The 23,148-nt window shown below is 41.6% G+C and overlaps 2 protein-coding genes across 3 annotated transcripts; one reads left to right on the forward strand and one right to left on the reverse strand.

Moving 5' to 3' along the window:
* The first annotated feature begins 6,512 nt into the window (after positions 1-6,512).
* On the forward strand, positions 6,513-22,425 carry urb1 (URB1 ribosome biogenesis homolog). 2 transcript variants are annotated; one of them, XM_034207193.1, is made up of 39 exons: positions 6,513-6,755; positions 6,858-6,997; positions 7,091-7,242; positions 7,361-7,490; positions 7,583-7,679; positions 7,761-7,846; positions 8,126-8,251; positions 8,336-8,466; positions 8,550-8,745; positions 9,192-9,329; positions 9,441-9,614; positions 9,695-9,827; positions 9,909-10,034; positions 10,150-10,262; positions 10,379-10,495; positions 11,033-11,149; positions 11,279-11,417; positions 11,511-11,669; positions 12,865-13,064; positions 13,162-13,380; positions 13,463-13,648; positions 13,783-14,620; positions 14,720-14,924; positions 15,009-15,195; positions 15,281-15,339; positions 15,435-15,622; positions 15,733-15,843; positions 15,917-15,980; positions 16,057-16,225; positions 17,896-17,998; positions 18,092-18,252; positions 18,329-18,440; positions 18,629-18,735; positions 18,971-19,114; positions 19,213-19,322; positions 19,432-19,638; positions 19,825-20,066; positions 20,790-21,368; positions 21,698-22,425. In XM_034207193.1, the coding sequence occupies exons 1-39, from the start codon at positions 6,632-6,634 to the stop codon at positions 21,886-21,888; spliced, it is 6,780 nt and encodes a 2,259-aa protein (XP_034063084.1). In that variant the 5' UTR covers positions 6,513-6,631; the 3' UTR covers positions 21,889-22,425. The 2 variants fall into 2 exon arrangements, with proteins under 2 accessions (XP_034063084.1, XP_034063085.1); XM_034207194.1 differs by having other exon boundaries at positions 9,912-10,034.
* LOC117540485 (melanocortin-2 receptor accessory protein-like) lies at positions 22,326-22,994 on the reverse strand. Its single transcript, XM_034207195.1, has 3 exons — positions 22,720-22,994; positions 22,542-22,638; positions 22,326-22,467 (listed from the first exon to the last, which is right to left on the reverse strand). The coding sequence occupies exons 1-3, from the start codon at positions 22,826-22,828 to the stop codon at positions 22,419-22,421; spliced, it is 255 nt and encodes an 84-aa protein (XP_034063086.1). The 5' UTR covers positions 22,829-22,994; the 3' UTR covers positions 22,326-22,418.
* Between the last annotated feature and the right edge of the window lie 154 nt (positions 22,995-23,148).

The following is a 23,148-nucleotide window of genomic DNA, read 5'->3' on the forward strand; positions in this document are numbered from 1 at the left end:
GAACAGTTGTTGCTGGGGTGATGGGGGTCTTTCTTCTTTCTGTGTCTCTGTATGCACCACTTCAGGTCAGGATACTCTCTATGGTGCACCTGCATCATTTTGGAGGGTGTATGAGGTGTTTTGCACTTTGGGTGTATGGTTTTGTGAATTGTGTTTTGAGAAAATGAGCCATGATTTAAAAAAAACTGTAAATGTATAAACACGTTCAGCAACATTCTTGCCTCTATATCATCAAAAGGGTCAGACTAAGTGATAATTGGTGGTTTACACTCACCCATTTGGACAAAACTACATTTCTTGCAATGTTTTTCAAAAGCATTTTGCAGCCAGCACTGTTTTCAATCAGCTTGCTGAATAGTGACCACAAGCTGGTGGCATATCCCAGAGCACTGAACCCGATCTGGGAGCAGTACAAACATTCTAAATGTATTGGACATCAGAAAGCATCCTACTTCTGTCTTTGTGGTGAGGAACAGAAACATCTGTATCTTACGTGAGATGATCTCTACATCTGGCCTGAGTCCTGATTGTTTCAGTGGTGTGGGCATGCACCAACAGCTGCAACCAACCACTCCCAGATGTTTCTGATAGGCCAAGTGTCTAGATGTTTGTTAGGCGTGGGGTGATCTTTGATCCCTTGACAGCTTTGGCTGTAGTGTTATCGTGAGGAGGGCCTGAGAAGCTTTGAGAGGCATACAACGGAAGTGCAGCAACCTCACAGAAGGGCCTGTGGTGCACTGTGGTGAAAACAGGCATGGTAAAGTGGCTTCAGCTGTGGAAAAGAACTTTTTGGAAACCACCCAGCATCTTTATCCAGACCAAGTTGCGCTACTGGCATCATAATAGAGGGAGTAAATACATAAGTATAGTTTATAACCTTGTGATTTACAGTTTCAGTGAAAGCAAAGAGAATAGTAATATCATTAAACGTGTTTTATATGAAAGAAAAGGAAATATAAGAAACTTTGTAATACAATCTTTAAAACTAATAACTGGTAAAAACATCAATGTTTATGAATTCGGCAAAAAGTTATGCTTTATTTCTACACTGAAATACTTTTTCCATCATATATCAGTGCTGAGTAGTGTAGCACATTGTGGCATGGAAGACACCAATGTCATAAATAACCCTTTTTTTCTTTTCCACTGCAAAAAAGGAAGAGGTTTGCCCTTCTGCTTACATGATCACTCTGCCGGAGCTACACGTGGCTATAACCTCTTTGAACTGCATGAACATCCTGCTCCTACATCCCAGGGCTATAAAGGCCTGACCATCCCTGTCAGCACCATGACAAGCTTTATACACCCACCATTTTGTTTAAAAGAGAAGTGGTGCACGCCAAGCCAGAACTTCAAAAATAAACATGGCATTTATGGATCGGAAAAGGCTTCGCATAGCTTTGCCACTGCTGCTTCCCCTCTCATCGAGCATAGCTTGGTTTCACTGCACGAGAACTTTAGGAAACGGTCCCCGAAGAGTCAGCAAAGTAGTAGTATTTGAAGTGCAAATACACGCCAGTTTATAGCATATATTCAATAGCATTAGGAACTCCAATCTCATCAGCGGGGTCTAACGAGTAACAGTGCCCTGCCGGAAAGGGTGACATATTGGCAATGTTGTGATGGATGCAGTGAAAAGCATCCATCACAACATGTAGTAAGTGCCTTAGTGCTTTATACTTGCATTCTGTCTAATATCCATCGGGGGGCTACTTCACTGTTAGAAGTCAATGACAAAATTACACAATCCCTAGAGATTCATGATGTTCATTTAGTTTTAATTCTAATAAACACTATTATCAGACCTTCTCAAAATCCCTGACATTTGATCAAAAGTTATTTTCCTATTGCCATTGTGCTTGCTATAAAATGACATGAATTTTAAAATATGTTCAATTACTGCCATCAGGCTTGTTTTGACCCCATTCCTTGCTCAGCCAGACCTTAGATAAGTAAATGCGCTGAAAAACACAATCTATTTTCTGCTTGGCATGAATCATTTCACAGATTTCTGAGATTTCAATTTCATTGTATTTATTTGGCTAATTTTTTCATTGCACTTCTTTTTATAATATTTAGTACAGTTTGACACCCCTGCCCCATGGTTAAAGACTTTTTTGCCATGCCCCGCAGCTATTCATTCACTTAATCACTTAAATCACAAACAACCTCCTCCTCTCCTCTGACTCCGGCAACCTGAACATCCTCATCCTCCTCGACCTCACCGCAGCATTCGACACCATCAACCACACCATCCTGCTGTCCCTCCTCGAATCATCACTCAACATCACTGACACTGCACTCTCCTGGCTGAAATCCTACCTCACCGACAGACATCAGTTTATCAACATCAACAACTGCACCTCCTCCACTGCTCCTCTGTCCCAAGGCGTCCCCCAGGGTTTGGTGCTTGGCCCCCTCCTCTTCATCCTCTACATGCTCCCCCTTGGCAAAATAATTAGTCGCCACAACCTTCAATTTCACTGCTACGCCGATGACATCCAACTTTATATCTCAACAAAAACCATCACCCCCACAACACACTCCACTCTCACCAACTGTCTCTCAGAAATAAAAGCATGGATGCAAACAAACTATCTCCAACTGAACAGTGCCAAATCAGACATCATCATCATCGGCCCCCCATCCCGTACCAAAGACATCCAGAATTTCAACTTCACCATTGACAGCCACACTCTATCTCCCCCCCCTCACATCCGCAACCTCGGAGTCATCTTCGACAGTCAGCTCAAATTCAACTACCACATCAATCACATCACCAGGACCGCCTTTTTCCACCTCAAAAACATTGCCCGTCTCCGTCCATCACTCTCCTCCTCTGCTGCTGAAACCCTGATTCATGCATTCATCACATCACAACTCGACTAATAGCATCCTCTACGGCATACCATCCAACCTCCTCATAAACTCCAACATATCCAGAACTCTGCTGCCCGCCTCCTCACCCACACCCGCTCCCGAGACCACATCACTCCCGTCCTCCAGAACCTCCACTGGCTTCCCGTCCGTCAAAGAATAAACTTCAAAGTTCTCCTGATTACTCACAAAGCCCTCAACAATCAGCCCCCCCCCCCCCCCCCTACCTCACAGACCTGCTGCACCACCACACCCCTTCCCGCTGCCTCCGCTCATCAGAAGCCAACCTCCTATCCATCCCTACCCGCATCAATCACCGGACCTGGGGGGACAGAGCCTTCTCCGTCGCTGCCCCCTCCCTCTGGAACTCACTCCCACAACCCATCAGAGACTGCACTGACCTCACCACCTTCAAAAAACCTCTTCAATCTGGCTTTTAATGTGTGATTGTTTTTGTATTATTTGACTTTAACTTTAACTATATATTTATTTGTTGTTCCTTTATTTTATTTTATCTTCACTATATCTGTAAAGCGTCTTTGAGCACCTGTAAAAGCGCTAACAAATTAAATATATTATTATTATTTATTATTAATATTCTGTTCAGTCAGTTGCTGTGAACAAGCTAACAACCTCTTTGGCTAAGTTGCCTCAGAATTATCATACTATCGAGCATTAATACAAAATAAAATGTAATTATTCTAGTTCAAAACATTAAAAGCTTCGCTTTAGATGTTGAGACCTATTAGATATATTCCACTTCTTTTGCACTATTGGTGCCATGAAAGAGTCTGTTTAACTGCATAATAGTAGGAACTGTGTAATAAATGTGAAACCAGAAGCACTAACTCAAAGTGAGGCTTTACTAACCTCCCTGTCATTTCACAGTTATTGTGTATTGTATCACAGACAGAGCTATTTTCCCCTAATTTAGAAGCTTTATTCTAAAATGCCTTTGAAATAGTTTTGATGGTTTCTTCACCACAGGCAAATTTGCTTTATAGCATGCAGAGCAGTGAGCTGTAATCAAATCAACAGAATCCCAAGTTACATCCCAGACAACAGCACACTGCCTGCTGGCCCTGCCTCACAGTAGATCCTCAATAGTTGTTAACACAGTGAATCTGGAGGCGATTCACAGCGATTCACAGCAATCAATCAATCAATCAATGTTTATTTATATAGCCCAATATCACAAATGTTACATTTGTCTCAGTGGACTTTACAGTTTGTACAAAATATCAGTATGACAATATGACACCCTCTGTTCTTAGACCCTCACATCGTACAAGGAAAAACTTCCAAAGAAAACCCACAGTTTAAAGGGAAAAATGGGAGAAACCTCAGGGAGAGCAACAGAGGAGGGATCCCTCTCCCAGGACGGACAGACGTGCAATAGATGCCGTGTGTAAATTGAAAAGATAATACATTTGCAACATAGGTAGTCCAAATGTTTGGAAATGCATGTGTGTATAATAGGAAAATGAATCCACGAGGATATCCATCCAGGACCTATGATCCAGGACCACAGCCACGACTCAAGATCCAGGGCTCGCGATTTAGGACAGAGGAGCGCAGGATCATCCATGACTCCGGATCCCGGCGTATATAGACACCAAAAAGAAAGACATTTGGGGAAGCTGGGTTAATCGGAACATGAGAGTACACAGGTATAGACAGAGAGAAGGAAGAAGTAAGATGTCCCCCGACAAACTAAGCCTATATCAGCAAAACTAGGGGCTGAATCTAATCAGCCCTAACTATAAGCTTTATCAAAAAGGAAGGTCTTAAGCGCACTCTTAAAAACGGATAGGCTGTCTGCCGCCCGAACACAAACTGGAAGCTGATTCCACAAATGTGGAGCTTGATAAGAAAAGGCTCTGGCTCCCATTGTACTTTTAGAGACTCTAGGAACAACCAACAACTCTGCATTCTTGGAACGAAAGTCTTTATAACTGAATTGTATTTGATTATTTGAGCCCCTTAAATAGTCTGGACAGCTGCTGAATGCTAAGTTGCCATACACTTTTCAGTGCAAAGTTTGAGTATTACTCCAAAGACCCAAACCGAGCAAGGGTGCACCCTGGTGTTCATTTAACTGAATGACAACTCAAGGAGTCCACTAATCTGGTGAAAAATAACCTGCATAGATGTCCTCCTGCCATTACTTTTGGGGGATAGGGTTGTTATGTAAGCCTACAGACAGGAAGCAGCATAGTCTGTAGAGATGTCACCTTCTAGTTGAGCTTTGGAAGCATCACCAGATAAGCTGTCGATTGTGTTCATGACGATTTTATGACATGTTGAAATACTACAACAGACTGTAAGAATACAATATATAGCTCAGCCCAAAATGAATAAAATAAAACACAGCCTGACCTTGACTTAACATTTCAACTATGTCAGTCCCTGTTGTGTATTCTTCCAGTCTATGTAGACAAAAATTCAGATTGAGGTGGGAGTCTGTCATGTTTTTTCCAGTTAAAAGTCTAACATTAATTTTGAGATTTGGTTCAACAATGTCTGCAAAGTTTGTTGAGAAGATAACTGAGAAGAGACTGCACTTTGTTGTAAACCACACACTCTTTAAATAGGCTACAAAGCTAAACCATAAGTATGTCTATGTTCTCAGCAAAATGTGTATTTTGCCAAAATGATGCTGTTACTGAATTGAGTTAGATAGAATAGAATTGGGGAGGGATGAAACCCTCTTTAATGGTCACATATGCAGAGCACACAGCACACACAGTGACATTTGTTCCCGGCATTTAACCCATCCTAGTACCAGGAGTCTAGTACTAGGAGCAGTGGGCAGCTATGTACAGCGCCCGGGGAGCAATGGGAGTGAGGGGGGAAGGGGGGTGTCTGGTGCCTTGCTCAAGGGCACCACAGCAGGGCAGGAGGTGAACTGGGACCTCTCTAAGCAGCAGTCCACACTCCATTAGAGCAAGGTATGTTGAGAACTGAAGTGCATAGAACAAAAGCGAGACAGTTTGATAGTTAGGAAATGCCAGATTGTGACTGTGAGAGAGGTTATACACAATGAAAGGGTTATCTTACAACTTAAACAGAATGTATAGTTGAGACTCTTCTTCATGGTTTTATAAAATACAAATAATATCACCATCTTCTTTACTCTGTCTAAGTGTTTCTTGCAAAAATGATTTTGATCTTATTGAATCTATAAGGTTAAATAAATGTAGTATCATTTATTTAAAAAATGTATCACTTCACAGGATTCGCTATTCATATGGTATTTAAGGGATATTCATGTGTTCTATACACACTTTGGTGTTACATTTCAGTCACTAGGTCAGCTTACATTAAAGGAAAAATATAAGAGCTCTAATTCAACATGTGTCCTGGCTGTATGTCAGAGGAAGTGACACATTTTGATATGAAATGTAAGTGGCTGCCTCAGATTGCATGGAAATCCTTGAAAAACATGTATACAGTATATTCCTACTGTGTCTATATATTGCAGAGATATTATTATATGTCATGCAGTAGCGTAGTTTGCTGTGTAGTAAGCGGCTATTATAATAATGCAAGGTTGCTTAGTTAGTCAGAATTATGAGCAGAACGCAACCAATGCGGAACCAAAGTACAGCAGCAAACGTTTCCGGCCGGAGGACTATTACCACGGACACTTTTCTGTTTACACGATCACAACGTGGGTCACTGACAGAACTTTGTTGGCATGTTAGGGAGTAAAACCAAAAGTCACTAATATCAGTTTTTCCTGCATATTAAAATGGGTAAAAAGCGTGAAAACGAAGACTCGGTGGAGTCCAACATTCCGCTGAAAAAAGAAGTCTCGGAGTTCAATGGGACTGCATTTAAAGCCATGCTGAAGGAACCAGCCACAGTCATGAGAGGTGAGTTTATTGTGTACAGTTTGGCTACATCTCACAGGAGTGCAAATAAGATATCATAGGAATTCTTTAATACATAACTGTACCACTTGTGTTCGCCTGCAGGACTGGAGACATTCGTTTCCACCGCTAAGAAGCTGCCATGCTCTGATCTGTATGATGTGGTGGAAGGATATATTAAAATTTCTATGGAGTGTGCTGAAATATTCAAATTGCTAGAGAGAGAAAAGCACGTAGAGACTGAGGTAAGTGCCTTTCACAGTTAATGTTACTGAAACTGTTAGTAAACCTGTGTTTGGCCATGTAAGTGGATCTAATCCAATCCTGCCTCTGTCCAGATGATGCTGATCTTTGAGAGCTTGGAGATGATCCTCCTCCGGACAGCCAGTGACCTGTCCCACTTCAGCATGGTGGGCAATGCTATTGTGAAAAAGATTGTTTCTAGCCACGTGAAACTCCTGCAGGGATCCTTCCAATCAGAAAATCACAGGTTGGAGTGTTAACCTCATTTCTAGGACTTCAAATATCAGCCCTCTCAGCACAGTTTAAATATTTAATATTATTTAATATTTAATATATTTTATTTAAATGTTTTCCTTTGTGCACAGGTTCGTCCGTCAGTGCCTCAGTCTCCTGTCAGCCTTGGTGTCTCAGGGTCAAGAAGCTGCAAGAGATGTCCTGAGTAACATTCACGTCAACAAAGCTCTGTCTGGACTGGCAAAGAGAAGGGATAAGAGGGTATGGAGTAGCAATTGAACTTTTCAGTTTTGATTTGGTTTGTTGGATTCTGTGGAGATGTATGTTTAAAATCTTCTCTGAAAATACCCCAGGGAAGACCTGATGTCCGCATGGCTTATATCCAGTTTGTGCTGTCCTTTTTGGTGTCTGGAGACAATGCTACAGTTGGACAGTTATTAGAAATCAAAGGTAATTAAATATGCATTCAAATATACGCAATCAAATTGTATCTCAGGTGTGTTGATGACATGTACGTTTTTGGTGTGTCAGAACTCCTACCAGAGATCCTGAGTACGGGTGTGAAGGAGGACAGGATGTCTATCGTCAATCTGATTTTGTCTACACTGAAGACAAGAGTAAGTGCTCATAATTTTACACATTTATGTAACGTGAGTGGGGATGAAATATAACTTAATGACGAGCATTGTATTAACTATGTTGTTCTCTTATATTTATATTTTTCTTCATATACAAGTGATGTTTCGTGCTAATACATTTCTTGGTGTCATGAAATCTTGAATGTAGTGTAATTGTATCATCCTGTAAAAATCTAAATTATACACATCATTTTACACATTTAAACAATCAATGTATGGTTTTGTTAATTGCATTGGTTTCTGTTTGTCTTGCTGCAGGTGGTGATAAACAAGGGCATAAGTAAGACGCAGAAAGTGCGTTTTTTCACACCTGTTGTATTGGCCAACATAGCATCTCTGTATAAATGGAATGGGATTGAGGATGCAACCACTGATGATGACAGAGTGAGTTATTACCTTTTTACATTATTTTACTGTTGTCATTTTCTTTTCAACCTGTGAGTCTAAATGTTATTTATCTCCTTTAAGATGGTAGACGACTCAGAGCATGCTGGGCAATCAGTCATTCGGGAACTTGTTCACAGTTTCCTTCTTGACATTTGTTGCTCTCGTAAGCACGGCATCAGCTTTCATGATGCCAGCTTTGGCACAGCTGGCAGGTAAGTAATCAATCCGTCACTGTACCTTTCGCTCTTCTGGAATCTCCTCGTGCTGATTATAGGACTTTGGTTTTGTTTCCCAGAGCTGGTAACATTGTCTTGCTTCAGTTCCTGGTGGGGCAGAAGCAGGCCACAGAGGATGAGTTGGTGACGGAGCTGGTGGTGAATGTGTTGAAAGCAACCCCTGACATGCTGGCCAGATACTTTCAGGAGACGCAGTATTCATATACCCCCCGCCTCAAAAGTGCTTGGCAGGACAATGTCAAGTTACTTAAAAAGGTACTTGCTAGTAGATTAGATTGGTATAAGACTAATTCCCTTTTGGCTCATATATAGCTTTTCTATTAAACAAATATATAAGGTAAGGTACGTTTATTTATATAGCACATTTTCAGACACAGGCAATTCAAAGTGCTTTACATCATCATTAACACTTAATAAGAACACAACAGAAAGGAACACAATAAATAAACATAATGGAATAACAGATTCATAAAAACCATGCATAAAAGAGATACAGAATAGTTTACAAACAAGATTGTAAATACAGTAGATGCTAAAACAAGTTAAAAGACTTTTAGGTAAGCAGCTGAAAAAAGTAGTGTTTTTAGCCTCGACTTAAAATAACTCGGCGTTGGTGAAGACCTCAGGTTTTCTGGACGTTTTTTTCCATTTGTGGGGAGCATAATAAATATATAATGATGCCTTGTGAATGTATTTGTCAGATCTACGAAGCCCAGCCAGAGATTTCCACAGTCTTCCAAACTCGTGAAGTCCTCCCTCTCCCTCGCCTGCTGTCCATGATCATGGTGGTTTCTCTTCCTCCGGTCTGCAACAAGGCCTTCTTCACACAGGGCCTCACTGTAAGTGTCCGAGACTCACACAATGCATTAGTAACTGCAGAACCACAAAACACTCACCATGTGAAGAACCTCGTCATGTTATATTAGAATATCTCTTTTTGTATTTGACAGTTTGCCAACACAGGTGTGCAGCTCACCACTCTGTCCATGATGAATTTCATCTTAAAAAGAGCCAATAAGAACATGAACTACCTTTTGGATAAGTCTGAGTGGCGCAGCGCGGATGGATACACTCTGGAAATGATGGGGGATTTGGTGCTGCAGTACAGGGAGATTCTCAGCAAGGTAAGCTCAGGAATGTGCAGTCTGAATGTCCACACACAGTTATGAAACACCATTAAACTAATCTTCATGCTCTGTTCCAGATTCTGCCAGATATGACGAGCATAGTTTCAAAGTGGCAGTCACTTAGCAAGAAGGAAAAGACGGATGGTGACGAAAAAAAGACAAAAACTGAAGGGGTCCCTGAGCAGACGACTAACAAAAACGAAGTGCCCGGTAATAATATTTGCATAACATGTTATATATTGATTGTCAGTCCTCTAAAAACATGTTATTGACTTTATTTGTTGTGTTCAGCAGTTGCTGAGACAGCTGAGGTAATTCTGCTGAAGACTCTGATTCTCCAGGTCATCTGTCTCTACCAGAAAGTCGTGCCACATCTGGTTAGCCAGTGCAAATTTGATTTCAGCAAGCTCCTAAAAGGTAATGCTTTTTTTTAAATCATTGAGTTCACATATAAGTTATATTGTATGTTTCAAGTATGATGCTCTTGGGTCTTAAACAATGCTCTTAAAGTACCTTTGTTTATCCTCTCCAGGGATTGTGTCTGAGAAAGGGATGAGGGAAGAAGTTCCCCCAGTTTTGCAGTATCAGATTCTGCAGTTGGCCTTAGATCTCCCTGCGAGCATGTTCTCCTGGTTTCGCATACAGGTGAAAATGTTGCACTGTTGTTGTTTTGTTCACTATTTCATCTATATTTCTCAATGATTGCGGTCTAGAAGGTGTTGCTTTGTTTTAACGTGTTGTATATTGCCTTTTCTTCCCAGGATGTTGACACCGAATCATCATCTGGAGAGAAGTCAGTACTGTACCTGCTGCTCAAGATGTTTGTCAGCAGCAGCAGCAGCCACCTGAAGAGCTCCACACGACAGCTGGTTCTAAAAGTAAGGAACTTTTCCTTGTTTTCCTCTGTGCGTTTGATTCCTGCCTGCACTATATGCATTGCACACAGGTTTTTAGATGTTAGAAGTTACTTTAAATCTTCAAACCCGGGCAGGCATTCAAACTGATCATTGTTTACACCAAATGTATACTGCTTTAATCTAACTGGGTAATCACACTGTAAGTAAGACACATAATGCACTTTTGGAATACTTTAGCAAGTTCGTGCCTCAGTAACTGTTGAGAGTAAAAGTACAGCTTGGAGTATTTATGGTAGTATTAGGGGAGATGTTAGAAGTACTTCAGCTACATAAGGAAACCGGTCAGTGCTTACACTTAGGAAATGTAGTTTATCTATATTACTTGAAAAGGCCTCAATGATAACAACACTGTGGTAAAACTCATTATTATTATTAAAGGTCATCAAGTACAGGCAGCATAGGAAAATTACTTGCTAATGTCTCTGTTCTCTGTTAAGACTATTTCCTAAACTCAGTTTTAGGAGAAAAGTGCCAACCAACCTACGATATTGTTTTCAGGTGCTGAAGGACAGTGGAGTGTTCGAGTACACCTGGACTGAGCTGGAGCTCTGGCTCGACCAGCTGGCCAAAGTAGAGGCAAGCCAACAAGAGGCTGTCATCCAGTTCTTAGTGAGGGTGAGTCCATATACATTAGATCTTTTCAGCATTTCTGTATATTACCGTTTTCTTTGGGTTACAAAAAATATGACAATGTGAATCAATACATTGTAATTACAACCAATATACTCCTCCTTCTTGCTCCAGGTGTTGGTGAAACTGGTGTGTAATTCTTTCACATACACAGATAAGGTTGCCAGTCTAGTCCAGGAGGCAGCTTATCTTCAAGCTAACCTGAGTATCCAGGAGGGCGACGCAGCCAGTATCCCAATCTCACACATAGATGGTGAGCATTTGAAGATGGAATTACAGTTCATTTCTTCACCACATTATCACGTTTTACGAAACCAGTCATTTTTAATCTGACAATGTCTTGTAGATGTCTTAGACATGCTGGATGTCATCATGGAGGGTAATGAAGGAGAGATGGAGGAGCTCGGGCCGTCTCTGAGTGAAGACCTCATCATCCAGACCTTCCCCTTCAGTGTGGTGGTCCCCGCTGCACTGGAGGCTCGTAACAAATTGCCAGCAGACATGGGTAAAGCACACCATATAATGAGTGGAACCATAAATGGAGTCTGAAAATTGTGTTTCCATGTTGATGCGCATCTATAAACACTCCTATAGGCCATTTCTTTTATAGCTGACATTTAATACTAAGCAAAGCATCGATGGCTTCATTATATTCAAGTTTCAAGTGGGCTAGCATGCACAATGATAGGACCATCAGATCAAATAATGGAATTTGGCCATATGATAATTTAAAGGTCCCATCTCATGCTTTTCCGGTTATTACCCGTCCCCTTGTGTGTTATGTAGGTTTTTCTGCATGTAAACGGTCTGCAAAGTCACAAACCCTCAAAGTACACCCTGTAGCGAGTACAACTCTAACACAGAAAAGACCTGTCTATGCTGCCCCAGAACGCCTCGTTGGGGATTTCTCTTTTTCCATTTTTTTCTACCTGGGTCGTAGTGACGTAACGGCAACGCAGGTTGGTCCAAATGGACCAATCCGCGGACTTTCTCTCACACACACACACTCACTCAGCCTTATATTTTCTCAGCCGCAGCTCCGCTGATTTCTCAGCCTGAGCACACACATAAATTCACAGCCAGGCTACGTGTGTGTGTGCTCAGGCTGAGTTTCGCGGTGTCTCGCTGTCTCGCAGACCCCACGCAGCAACCAGGAAACCACACCAGTAAGCCAGCTCCCACTGTCCGCTCCTCGCAGCAGCGAGCCCCACAACGCCCGCCAACACGGCACCCAGACCCCACGCAGCATTCTCATCTGTTTCTCATTACTGGTGTCATTTTCTGGTTGCTAACGCCATTGAAACACATAATCACTGATGTTCCGCTGTAACCGTGGTGGACTCATCAGAACAGAGTGGGCGAGCTGACTAATCACAGGGAGGGGGCGGGGCAGGATCTCCAACAAGGCGTGTAGGACAGAGAGTGAATACACATACTATACAGAGATGCTGTATGAGAAACCAATGTGAGTTTGGAACATTTAATAATATAAATCTATTCTAGTAGACCTCAACAATGGAATTATGATCAGTAGAAATGGCCATGACATGGGACCTTTTAAATCTGTGCTTTAAGAACAAACAAAATTCAGTAAAAGGCCTGCTGTTTGTACTTTTAAAAGTGTTTTCTATATTATGAGGATTACAAAACTATTGTTTAGAATGGTATAATAATTATCATCATCTGCCTTTTTTCCTCAGGGGTGGTACATGAGTACTTGTCTGCGGTGCTTTCAGATGTGTTGCACTGTCAGAGAGAGCCTCTCCCGCTCTGCCTGGCTCTGCTGCAGTACGATAAAGAGCTCGTGTCCACGGAACTCTCCGCTCCTCCTCATCCCTCCATCATACACCTTCATCAGTATTACTCCAAATGGCTTCCTCAGCAAAGCCGAGAGGAACTGGTCAGTATTTGGTGGAAGCAAGAGATTGTTTAACTGAAAGAGTGACATTCTTGTAATTCCTTACAATAACAACAACAATGCTGCTCTTTTGTTGCAGTTCAAATCCTCTGAACACCATTCAAAGGGATCCTCGACCCCCATTTCATTCAGCGCACTGATGGAGTCTGCATATAGCCAAGGTCCAAACGCTCTGCTAGAGGACGCATTCAGGAAGAATGTGGAAGGAACTCTAGCTTCAATGTTGATTGATGATTTTCCAGTAGCAACTAAGCAGATATTACTCTACATAAGATCAACAGTGGAAAACCTTGGCACGGTAAGAGCACAACAAACAAGATTACTAATCAGTATATGATTGATTTGAAAATGTACTCAACACATCTTGATCTTCTGCACAGTTCCCCAAAGACATAGGAACCGCCCCTCTGAAGACTTTAATGGGAATACTCCATGATTTGGTGAGCAAGCTGCAAGGCTTTCAGGAATCTGCACACTGTGAGCCAGCAGCAGAGAACTCCCAGGAAGGATCAGACCTCTTCCTGGAAATCAGCCAGTTGTCCACAGCAGAAGCCAATAAAGAGCAGGTGGGGAAAGGTGCACTGTTAACTATGGCTTTCATTGGATGGAACATTTCAAAAAACTTTTTGTTCCATCTGTGACCAGTTGATTTCTACTGATTTCCAAATGACTGATGCTTTTTGGGCCCCTCTGTGTATAGGTCCTCTTTTCGGTCCTTGGCTCCATCTTCAAGCATCCGTGTTTGCAGCAGTGGTTCCTGGCTCTGGAGCTGGCTGCTCTGCCTCCTCACACTCTGAACCCCGTCAGGCTGAAGCACATGTGCGCTCAGCTGAATGATGACATTCTGACCTTGCTGAAGACATGCTCCCCTACTCTAAGTGATCTCGGTCACCTGGAGCTCAGTTGTAGCTATATGGAGGCGATAGAGAAAGCTGTGCTCAAGGAACTGATGGAAAAGGGCTCCCAGACACCAAAGAAACAGTCTCGACCTTTCCAGGCCCTCCTGTCTCTTCACAGCTTCATGGACTCCTGCAACCTCAGAGAGGTGGTTTCCAAGTTGCTACTCCTCCCCCACGGGAGCCTTATCTCTCCTAGTAGTGAGGGCGCACAGGCCGAGCTGAGTGTCTATGGTCATGCAGCTCTGCTCATCCTCACAGAGTCTAAAGCTAACCCTTCCAAGGACCACGGCATCTTTCTGTCTCAGGCCCACCTCCATGGCCTGAGCACCCTGCTGCTGTCCTGCTCCAGCCACGCACTGGAGGCCTTCCTGCTGCAGACTCTGTCCACTGAGCCAGGCAGTGCTAAACTCATCCACACAGATGTGCTGCTGCACTGTCTCCAGTTTCCTCTCCCAGACTCCCTTTCCATTAGCTCTCTCCTGCTGCAGAACTGCTCCACACATCGCCTCTGCTTTGAAATGTGGTGTCTCGAGCCAGCAAACATGGAGAAGCTCTCAGAGCAGACGGAAACATTTCTTCCACTTATCAACACCTACCTGCAGGTGGCAAGGAGAGAGGATCCCGCCAGACCACAAGAAGGTTTGTACTTACATACAGCATCAATATTTAAGTCACTCTTTTGCCTTCTATTTACCGTTGTATATTTATTTACAAATGCTCAATTGCTGTGTTTTATAGTGCAAAAAGAGGTTGTAATGGCTTTGAAGCAAGCACTGCTGGCAAAACTGTCCCAATGTGTTCTGGGAAACCTGACGGAAGACTCTGGAGCCCAGGTGACTGAAACACTAGCCAATCTGATCAGGCTGTCAGCGAACATCAAGGACACTAAGAGCTTGATCAACACACTGCCCGATGCTCTTCAAAAAGTTGACAGTTTTGAAAGGTATTCATCAATTCAAAAATATTATACTAACTATGAGTGAATAATTGGTGTCACAAGGTATTAGCTAAATGTTTTCTCTTTCAGATGGCAACTAGTAGATGCTGTCACTGAGAAACTGGATGGTTGCCCAGAGGAACAAGACACCTGGAGGAAGTCAGTCACCACGGCTGCCCTCAAGTGTCTCATCGCGGCCTACAGTCATTCTAAAGATCCGGCTACTGCCCGTTTGGAGCAGGAGCACAGCATCCTGGAGAGACTGCAAGGACTGCTAGTGGGTTTATATTCCTCACTGTTTTTCCTCTACTGTTCATTTGATATTTTATTTCATGCATCATAATACGGTTTCTTTTACACAGACATCAGCTGAAGACATCACTGCATCTGAATGGAACAGTTTTATCAAGAATGGACTGAAGTAAGATAATTGTTTCAATTCTGCTCGATGTTTGTTCGAGAGCTTCTCATTAGATTTATTTTAATCAAATACTTAAAATATATTCTTCCCTGTAGATATCGGTACAGAGATCACCGCTATCTGAACACTTTGAGCCACCTGTTGGGAGTGATGTACGGTGGCACTGAAGTCCAGAAGGACCTGATTCCTTTAGCCACCCTTTACATGATGACAAGCAGCCATTCTTTGTTCCTGCCCACCATGTTGGAAGATGATGAAGAGCACAGCAGGTGTCAGGCTAAAGGTGTGTCTGGAGCTAAATAGAACAGAGAAAACACTACATTACAAAGCCTTACCCTTCAATTATTTATCTTATTACTTAACACTAACACAATAATGTTGTTGTCATTTCAGAAGCGTTAGTGTCTCTACTTCTCTCTTTGGTGAAGAAATGCCCAGCCGTCTGTAACACCAATCAATTTGTCGTTCTTTTGGGAGCATATGGAGTTTCCCTGAATAATTCAGGTAAAATCGAATCCATTTTGTGTTTATGTGGTTGTTGTCCTTCTTTCCTCTTACATCTTGTCTTTGTTTACAGATCAGAAACTATTACTGCTCCTTCAGGAATATGAAAGAAACAATGTCAGTCTGCTGAAATTTCAGTAAGTTACATTTATTTTGGTTTATTCTACACAGTACTTTTTTTTTGCAATCGCTTATTTGTGTTTTTAACTGCAGATCCTTCCTGTGGGGCCCGGCAGCTGTGGAGCACCACAAGACCAGGAAAAGCCTCGGAGCTTCACTGTGGAAGCAAGAGAGCTTCGAGGACCTGTTGGCCCTGCTTAACACCGACAGGATGCTCCAAACCATTGCACACTTTCCACAGCATCGCAAAATCATCCTGCAGGTCCATACTTTTTTTTTTTTTACATCTTATTTCCAAAACAATATTTACCATAAGAAATTACCCTTAAAGGGGTTTAGAGCAGGGGTTCCCAAACCTTTCAGCCCACGACCCCCAAAATAACTGTGCCAGAGACTGGCGACCCCCCGCCACGTGAATTGTATTATAATAGTAATACAAATAACAGTGTTTCCCATACATAGAATATCACCTCCCATCTTCAGAGCAATCTGACTATTATAACATTAGCGTTAAGAAAGCTTACTTAAATATCTGCCACAAGTTAACATAGTAACCGGATCAAAGTAACATTACGTACAGTCCGCGGCACTGTGAGTGCAGACGTCGATGTGTCCCATTATCATTCATATCACATCATAATGTATCATATATTTCCTTATCTGAGTCAGCTGAGCCGTATCTGGCCGTGCAACACTCACAGTGTCACATACTGTATGCAGAAGTATTATTTTAAGCAACACATTAAGTTGACAAAACACTCGAGACAAATGTAATTAAAGTCAGATCGTGTCTTGGACGGGGCAGTGATATCATAAACCTGTTAATGTACGCATTCAAACACTTTTTCTTTTACCAGCTGTATTCACCTTGCAGGTGCAGCTATGTGGCTTTTATCCTGGATAAAGTGTTTAAGTCATGAATGTCTAAAGTTTAACTTCTTCATATTTGTCTAATATTATAGTTCACTTTTCATTCGGGAAGTGTGACGCGCTGTCAGTACGCTTCTCCATGTTTGTGATTGGTCGAATGCTCCAAATACCACCCCTTTTATGTGAACGTGCACCTAACTAGATAGGGCAAAGCTGGCTTGAGTTAACGAGTTGATAACCAGCGTTGGAGGACCGTCTAGCGAGAGCGCGTTTGTTTTGGATTAGGTAACCCGGGTAACTCAAACATATCCAGGTTATGTTGAACCGGCTTCGTCGTACAGGCCTCAGGTGTAGTCAAGATGATAATTTTTTTTAAAGTCTAAAATGATTTTCTCTCTTGCGTTTATACATTTAAGTAATGGTAGATATAAAATGTTTTTGTCTGATGGCATTTTTTTATATCTACATATTTCTAAATTAGCTTATTTAATCTGTTAATACAAAAATGATTATTTTTCTTAGTATTTGTTGTTGTAATACTGCATTCGGCCAGAGGGGCCAATGTGCACCACAAACCTTGTTTTTTCTTTCAATTGGTGAATATTTGTGTACATGCATGGATATTTTTGATCTCATCTGGTAAAACATTGGGCAGTGGTTCACTTAAGCCTCTAACGGCCATAATGAGTATTACATCAACAATCGATATGAACATTGTTATTGAAGAAGTCCAGTACACAACATTTTTGTCTACCTTTTAAAAATGTTTAAAATAAATAAATATTCAGCTTGAAATATGTTATCCTGCTAAAAACCTTTTTTTCACAGCAGAGAAATAATTGAGGTGAGACTGAAGTGTGTCTCTTATTCCCTATTGTGACAGCAGGACATAAACATGACAAAGTAAATGGGTTAAAATGTAGTTCTTCATTTCAGCATCACTAATAAAGTTCCATCCACCTCAAGAATCTCAGAAATTGATATGTAAAAAAGGGATTCATGAGAAATATATTTATTGTAATTTGGATGAACCTTGAGTATACAAATAGTTCTCTTTTATAGGATGATAAGGAGCGGGTGTACTACAACAATGCAGTGGAGGACCTTGGGAATTTCTATGATCCCCGTTTTCTTTTGCCTCTGTTCAGCACCATTCTGCAGCCAGGTGAATATATATCATTGCTGTTTGTTGTCATCGCTCTTTATCAGCTAATGTAAATACCACTTTATAACTGTTACGTTTTCTCCTGTTTCACAGAGTGTGTGATTGACTGCCTCAAGTTTGTATCCAGTCATGCCCTGGGACTAACTGTAATGGCTCTGAGTAGCTACGACACTAAAGTGAGAGCGGCAGCGTATCATGTGCTTAGCTGCTTCTACCACCACCTGGAGGGTGCTCGCTTCAGAGAGAAGAGACAGGTAAAGGGTTGGGGTATTTAAATATTATGTGTGGATAAAAAAATCCAGAAACACTTATGAGCTTGTTTTTTAACAGTTGCTGTACCTGATGGACACAGTGAGGAATGGGGTCCGACAGCAGAATCAAAGACTTCCATTTGTCTTGACCACCTACATCGCCAAAGTGGCTCAGCAGATGCTCAAACCTGGTGTGTATCCCTGAAAACATGACTTTTTTTTAAGGACTTTTACTGATTATAAAAAAGTTTAAATTGTTATATTTTTGATTACCCTATTTTTTTACCTTTCTTTATACTGAATATGCTTTGGTATTGCTTGCTTCACAACATTATTTTCCCAGTCATTGACCTTTTTCTTGTTTTTCCATATTTCCCAGAGGACCACATGTACATGGTTTTGAACAGGTTCCTGCTGTCCCATCAGAGTTTGGACTTCAGAAGAGTCCCAGAGTTCTTCAAGCTATTTTATGGCTTTGACTTAGAGGTAATTAGGATTATACGTGTGTGTGTTTGCTGCATTAACATTGCTTTGTTTTCTCATTCATGTTTACAGGGTTCTACCTTGAAAAAATAAATGATTGATAAACTAAACTCTTCTTGTGCCAACAACATTTAACCTTCATTTGTTTGTTTTGCTAAGCTCATGTTTTTTCTAGACTTAGCTATCTGTTTGTTTGAAGCGTTGAGAGTTCGACTGACTGTCTGCTTCTTTTCTGCAGCATAAGATGGAACGTGAGTGGATCCTGAGTGTGCTGGAGGAAGGGATAAGTGATGGACACAGCTATGAACTGTGTGAACAACAAGGCATCTTTCAGACCCTTTTAGCTTTCAGCAGCAGCCCCCTGTGTGATGAACACTCCCAGGTACACACTGCTGCAACATAAGAGCAGTACAATCCAGATACTCTGAGAAACTCCATAAGGGACTAAATGAGTTAATTTTAACTGTATCTTTCCACTAGGCACAGATAATTAGGGTGTTGTGCCAGGCCGCCCGTGTGACCAGAGCAGCTTATAACCTCACCAAGAGCTCTGGGCTGCTAACCTGGATAATACAGGTGGTTGAAAAAAAGTAAGCTTGAGAATTCCAATTATGGCTCTTTATTTTGACATTATCATTCATATTACTACACGAATCTCCAGCCAGCTGCTTATTTTCTTCATACGTCTACGTTCTTTAGGAATCTGGAACAGCAGCTGCTTGGTGCCATCATAGATTTGCTCCATGTGCTCTGGTTTACTAACCTCGGGCAGAAGGAGAAGCAGGTGGATGAAGCCAAGACCTCTTCATCTACAGAGGAGAAACCCAAGAGCTCAGTGAAGTGTCTCCCACTCCCCCTCATCACTGAATTCCTGTCTGTGGCATTAACCATCAGCAGACACCTCAGGTAAAGCTCCCTAACCACCAGAAATGAATGGCCGTGGTAGGCAATCAAAGTGACAGTGTTAATGTGATTTAACTACATTTTTAAGTCAGTCATTTGACCTATACCTTAATAATTCATCTAAATGATATGATTGATGTTGACCATCTTTTGGCCAAGGATATCAGTGTTTGTTTGATCTCGTGTCAGGTCGCGTGTGAAGGCCGCTCAGCTCAACGTGTTCCTGCAGACCCTTTGCTCTGTACTGAAGCATCGTGGGACAGCTCTCAGTGTAAACCAACAGGCTGACTGGCTAACACTCCACCCACAGCCTCTCTCTTGTACCGAAGCCCTCACTTTGCTTCTCTGTTGGGCCTCCCTGTCCCGCAACGCAGCACTCCTTTCCCAAATACAAGCCTTGGCTGAAAGGCACAAATTAAAGGAGTTGCTGGGTAAGTGCCATTAAGTGTGTACAACTGACATCACACAGAAACAGTTATTAAACCTGCTAAAGCACATCATCAAAGAGACATATTTAAACTCCAAGATGAATTTGACAGACTTATACAGCGAATATGTGTTAACTATACAACCACATGTAATGTTCATGAAAAACTCATTCAAACCAGTGTTGCACTGTTTGCATTTGAGGGTTAATTTTCTTAATCATCAATGTTTTTCACAAGTTATTTATATCTTCACTATTGCTCAAACAGACTGATCTGTAAGCAAATGGAGAGTCTTGGTTTGCAGTCGATTCCATTCTGTTAAAATGATGTTCTGCTGCTCATATGCGGCATATAAGCATACAAATGAAACAACATAGAGCACAAAAAGCTGAAATCAATTCCAAAAAATGACGCTGAAAATGTCATATTTGGCCTTTTAGAATCTACAATGGAGCCAAACTCGTTAGAAAGTGTGTACCGTAACATCACCATCTCCGGTCTGTGGCTGTTATTTTGCTGACTGTTCTCTTTTCTTTAGGGACATTAATAGAAATAAGGCTTTAAAAAGTATCAATATGTTACATGTGATGACAAATGCTAGACTCTGTCATAGTTCTTCCATTACAAACTGTGGTTCATTTATAGCTTTGTTCCGCTTCACGGTATCTAAATCATTGCTTGTATTTTGAATGGCAATAACACGGTTTTGTTCATCTTCCTCCTCAGGGATGGGGAAGGATAAGGCCAGAGGTAGAGGCTCCTCTTCCCAAGCCCGTGCCAGAAAAGAGAACCTGGCAGAAGATGCTGAGGCTGAGAAACAGGAAGAGAGTCTGCTGACAGAGTGTACATCTTACCTCAGCAGTATCTTTGTCCACTGGGAGCCGGCGTTCCCCCTCCCTGAACCCCAGCCGGCTCAGCCAAGAGAAAAAGTGGATCCCAGTCAGTTGGCCAGTGATACTGCACACCTGCTCACCAAGTGGTCCCTGAGGTGTTTAGTCGAGGACTCGTATGATGAAACCAGAACAAAAGAGTTCTTGCATTGGATCGAAAAGGCTGTGATAAAACAAGGAGAAGGCATGCAGTTTGTGTTACTCGATGTTGGCATGAAAGCAGACGTCCTTCGACTCTACCATCAGGCCTTCGAAGCTCAGTGTTCCTCCAGCCTTTCAGCAAAAGTAGATGTCCTCCAGCTATTTAGCAACATAATGATTTGCTTGCTAGAGAGCCAAGGCAACCTTCCAGAGCTGCATCAGGCAGTCGTCTCTGCCTGCCTGCCAGAAGCCACACATGATGAGTCTCGACGTGGTAGGTTCCCTTATTCACACCAGACTAAATGTTTACATTTCAAACCACCTATAACAAAACTTTGCCTCTTTTTACTTGAGTCCCATCACAGTTTATCAAAATGTTATACATATCCAGATGCAAGTTTTTGTTTTATTCAAATAACATTAAAGAAAACCTTTACTTTTAATTTGACAGGGGGCATGATTGGTTAAAGTCAGTGTTTAATGATGTTACATTTATTGTAGTTGCAATGTTTTGCTTAAACACAACTGGCAATCAGATGAATTTTCTATCATTGTATCTGACTCCAAACAATGAATTAAGCCTCTTGTTTTCTCCCGTTCCAGAAGCAGGTCTGTTTCTGTTGTCGTCCTACGTCCATGAGTTGTGGCGAGGAGCCACGTCAGCAGAGCTGTTTCTGTCTCATGTCAGTTTGGTGACCAGAGCTAAGTGTAACAGACAGAAAGCATCCAAATCATCTCTGAGTCAAACAGCCATCAGAGCCATCTGTCATGACATCACCACCCTGAAGAGTTAAACATCTGACCACTACTCTGTTCTCTAAAATAGACTTCGTTACATTACATTCTTGTAAAAAGACTGAAGATATTTTGTAAAACCTTCCGTTATAAAATGTTGATTTACACTTCTGTGAATGTTTTTTTTATTGACATGGTTCCTGTATGAACTAAATATTTGAAACATGTTGTGTGTAAGTGTGTCTTTGACTAAATCTAAGAAATGATTAGCTGCTTTTAGATAAAGCACAGCAATATACATGTGCTGTCCTTGTACTTTTAACACCCAGGGCCAGGTTAGCAAATACACAGTGAAGGCTAAAGCATAGAACAATATTTACATAACATTGTACTAAATGGTAACATCGCCTTGTACTTGTTCCATTGAAATGGAAAGAAAGCAGGACCCTTTGCTACTCTGTCTAAAAACGTATTTTCCTGCAACATAATCTTCACAGTTTTCCTCCTGGTTATTGTTTTGTGTCCATCACACCTCATTTTAAACAGCTAACATTTATAAAATGTACTCTCATTCAAATAAAGTCCTGGGTCAAGCAGTTGATGTCCTGTGATTTCCTCTGATGTTGGATCTGTGTCTCCTGCAACAACAATAATAAGAACGTTTTAAGGAATGTATAGCTCTATTTTTGTGTGTATCAATAAGCCAACCTACCTTTGAAGGTTTCCACTGCGGGACATTAGATTCAAACTGAGGAAGAGGAATCCCATAAAAGCAGCCAGAATGATCCAAAATATTATAACAATTGAGTCTGAAAGGGATATGGAAAGTTCTCATTATTTTCATTAAAACCAGAAGAAGACGAAAAATGCAATAACTCATAAAGACTTACACTTGTTGTATTTCAGCTTGCTCTCATCCACAATCAAAAGATCAATGTAATCGTAATAGTATTCCCATTCAAAGGGAACAGCGGTGGTTGAGTTCTCCATTACAGCCATCGGTTAATTTTTTGAGTGGAATAACTCTGTTCTATTCCAAAATGTTGACAGTGAAAACTGATAACCATTTAACTATGCTGAAATGTTGTTTCTAACAACTAGAAAGTCGGTCTGCAATTCATCAAGCCTGGAGGAAAATCCCTCCTTTCCTCACCTGCATTATGTCTGTCTGTCTGCTCAGCTTCAGTTGTGTTTCATCTAGTCAGTTCTGCAGACTTATTTTTATTCCAGAAGCATGCAGTTGACAGGTTTATCCACATGAGTGCATAGGGTCATTCAATAGCAGGCAAGAAAACAACTCGGGCACAATGTAGATAATG

Source organism: Gymnodraco acuticeps, unplaced genomic scaffold, assembly GCF_902827175.1.
Source record: "Gymnodraco acuticeps unplaced genomic scaffold, fGymAcu1.1, whole genome shotgun sequence".
NCBI lineage: Eukaryota > Metazoa > Chordata > Actinopteri > Perciformes > Bathydraconidae > Gymnodraco > Gymnodraco acuticeps.

Excerpts from the sequence above, each read along its gene's own strand:
- LOC117540485 (XM_034207195.1), bottom strand. The coding sequence starts at position 22,828 with ATGGCTGTAATGGAGAACTCAACCACCGCTGTTCCCTTTGAATGGGAA. Across the intron at positions 22,639-22,719 it reads CAAGCTGAAATACAACAAGT|ACTCAATTGTTATAATATTT; the intron begins GTAAGTCTTTAT and ends TATCCCTTTCAG. Across the intron at positions 22,468-22,541 it reads CGCAGTGGAAACCTTCAAAG|GAGACACAGATCCAACATCA; the intron begins GTAGGTTGGCTT and ends TTGTTGTTGCAG.
- urb1 (XM_034207193.1), top strand. The coding sequence starts at position 6,632 with ATGGGTAAAAAGCGTGAAAACGAAGACTCGGTGGAGTCCAACATTCCG. Across the intron at positions 18,253-18,328 it reads GCTTCAGAGAGAAGAGACAG|TTGCTGTACCTGATGGACAC; the intron begins GTAAAGGGTTGG and ends GTTTTTTAACAG. Across the intron at positions 18,441-18,628 it reads TCAGCAGATGCTCAAACCTG|AGGACCACATGTACATGGTT; the intron begins GTGTGTATCCCT and ends CATATTTCCCAG.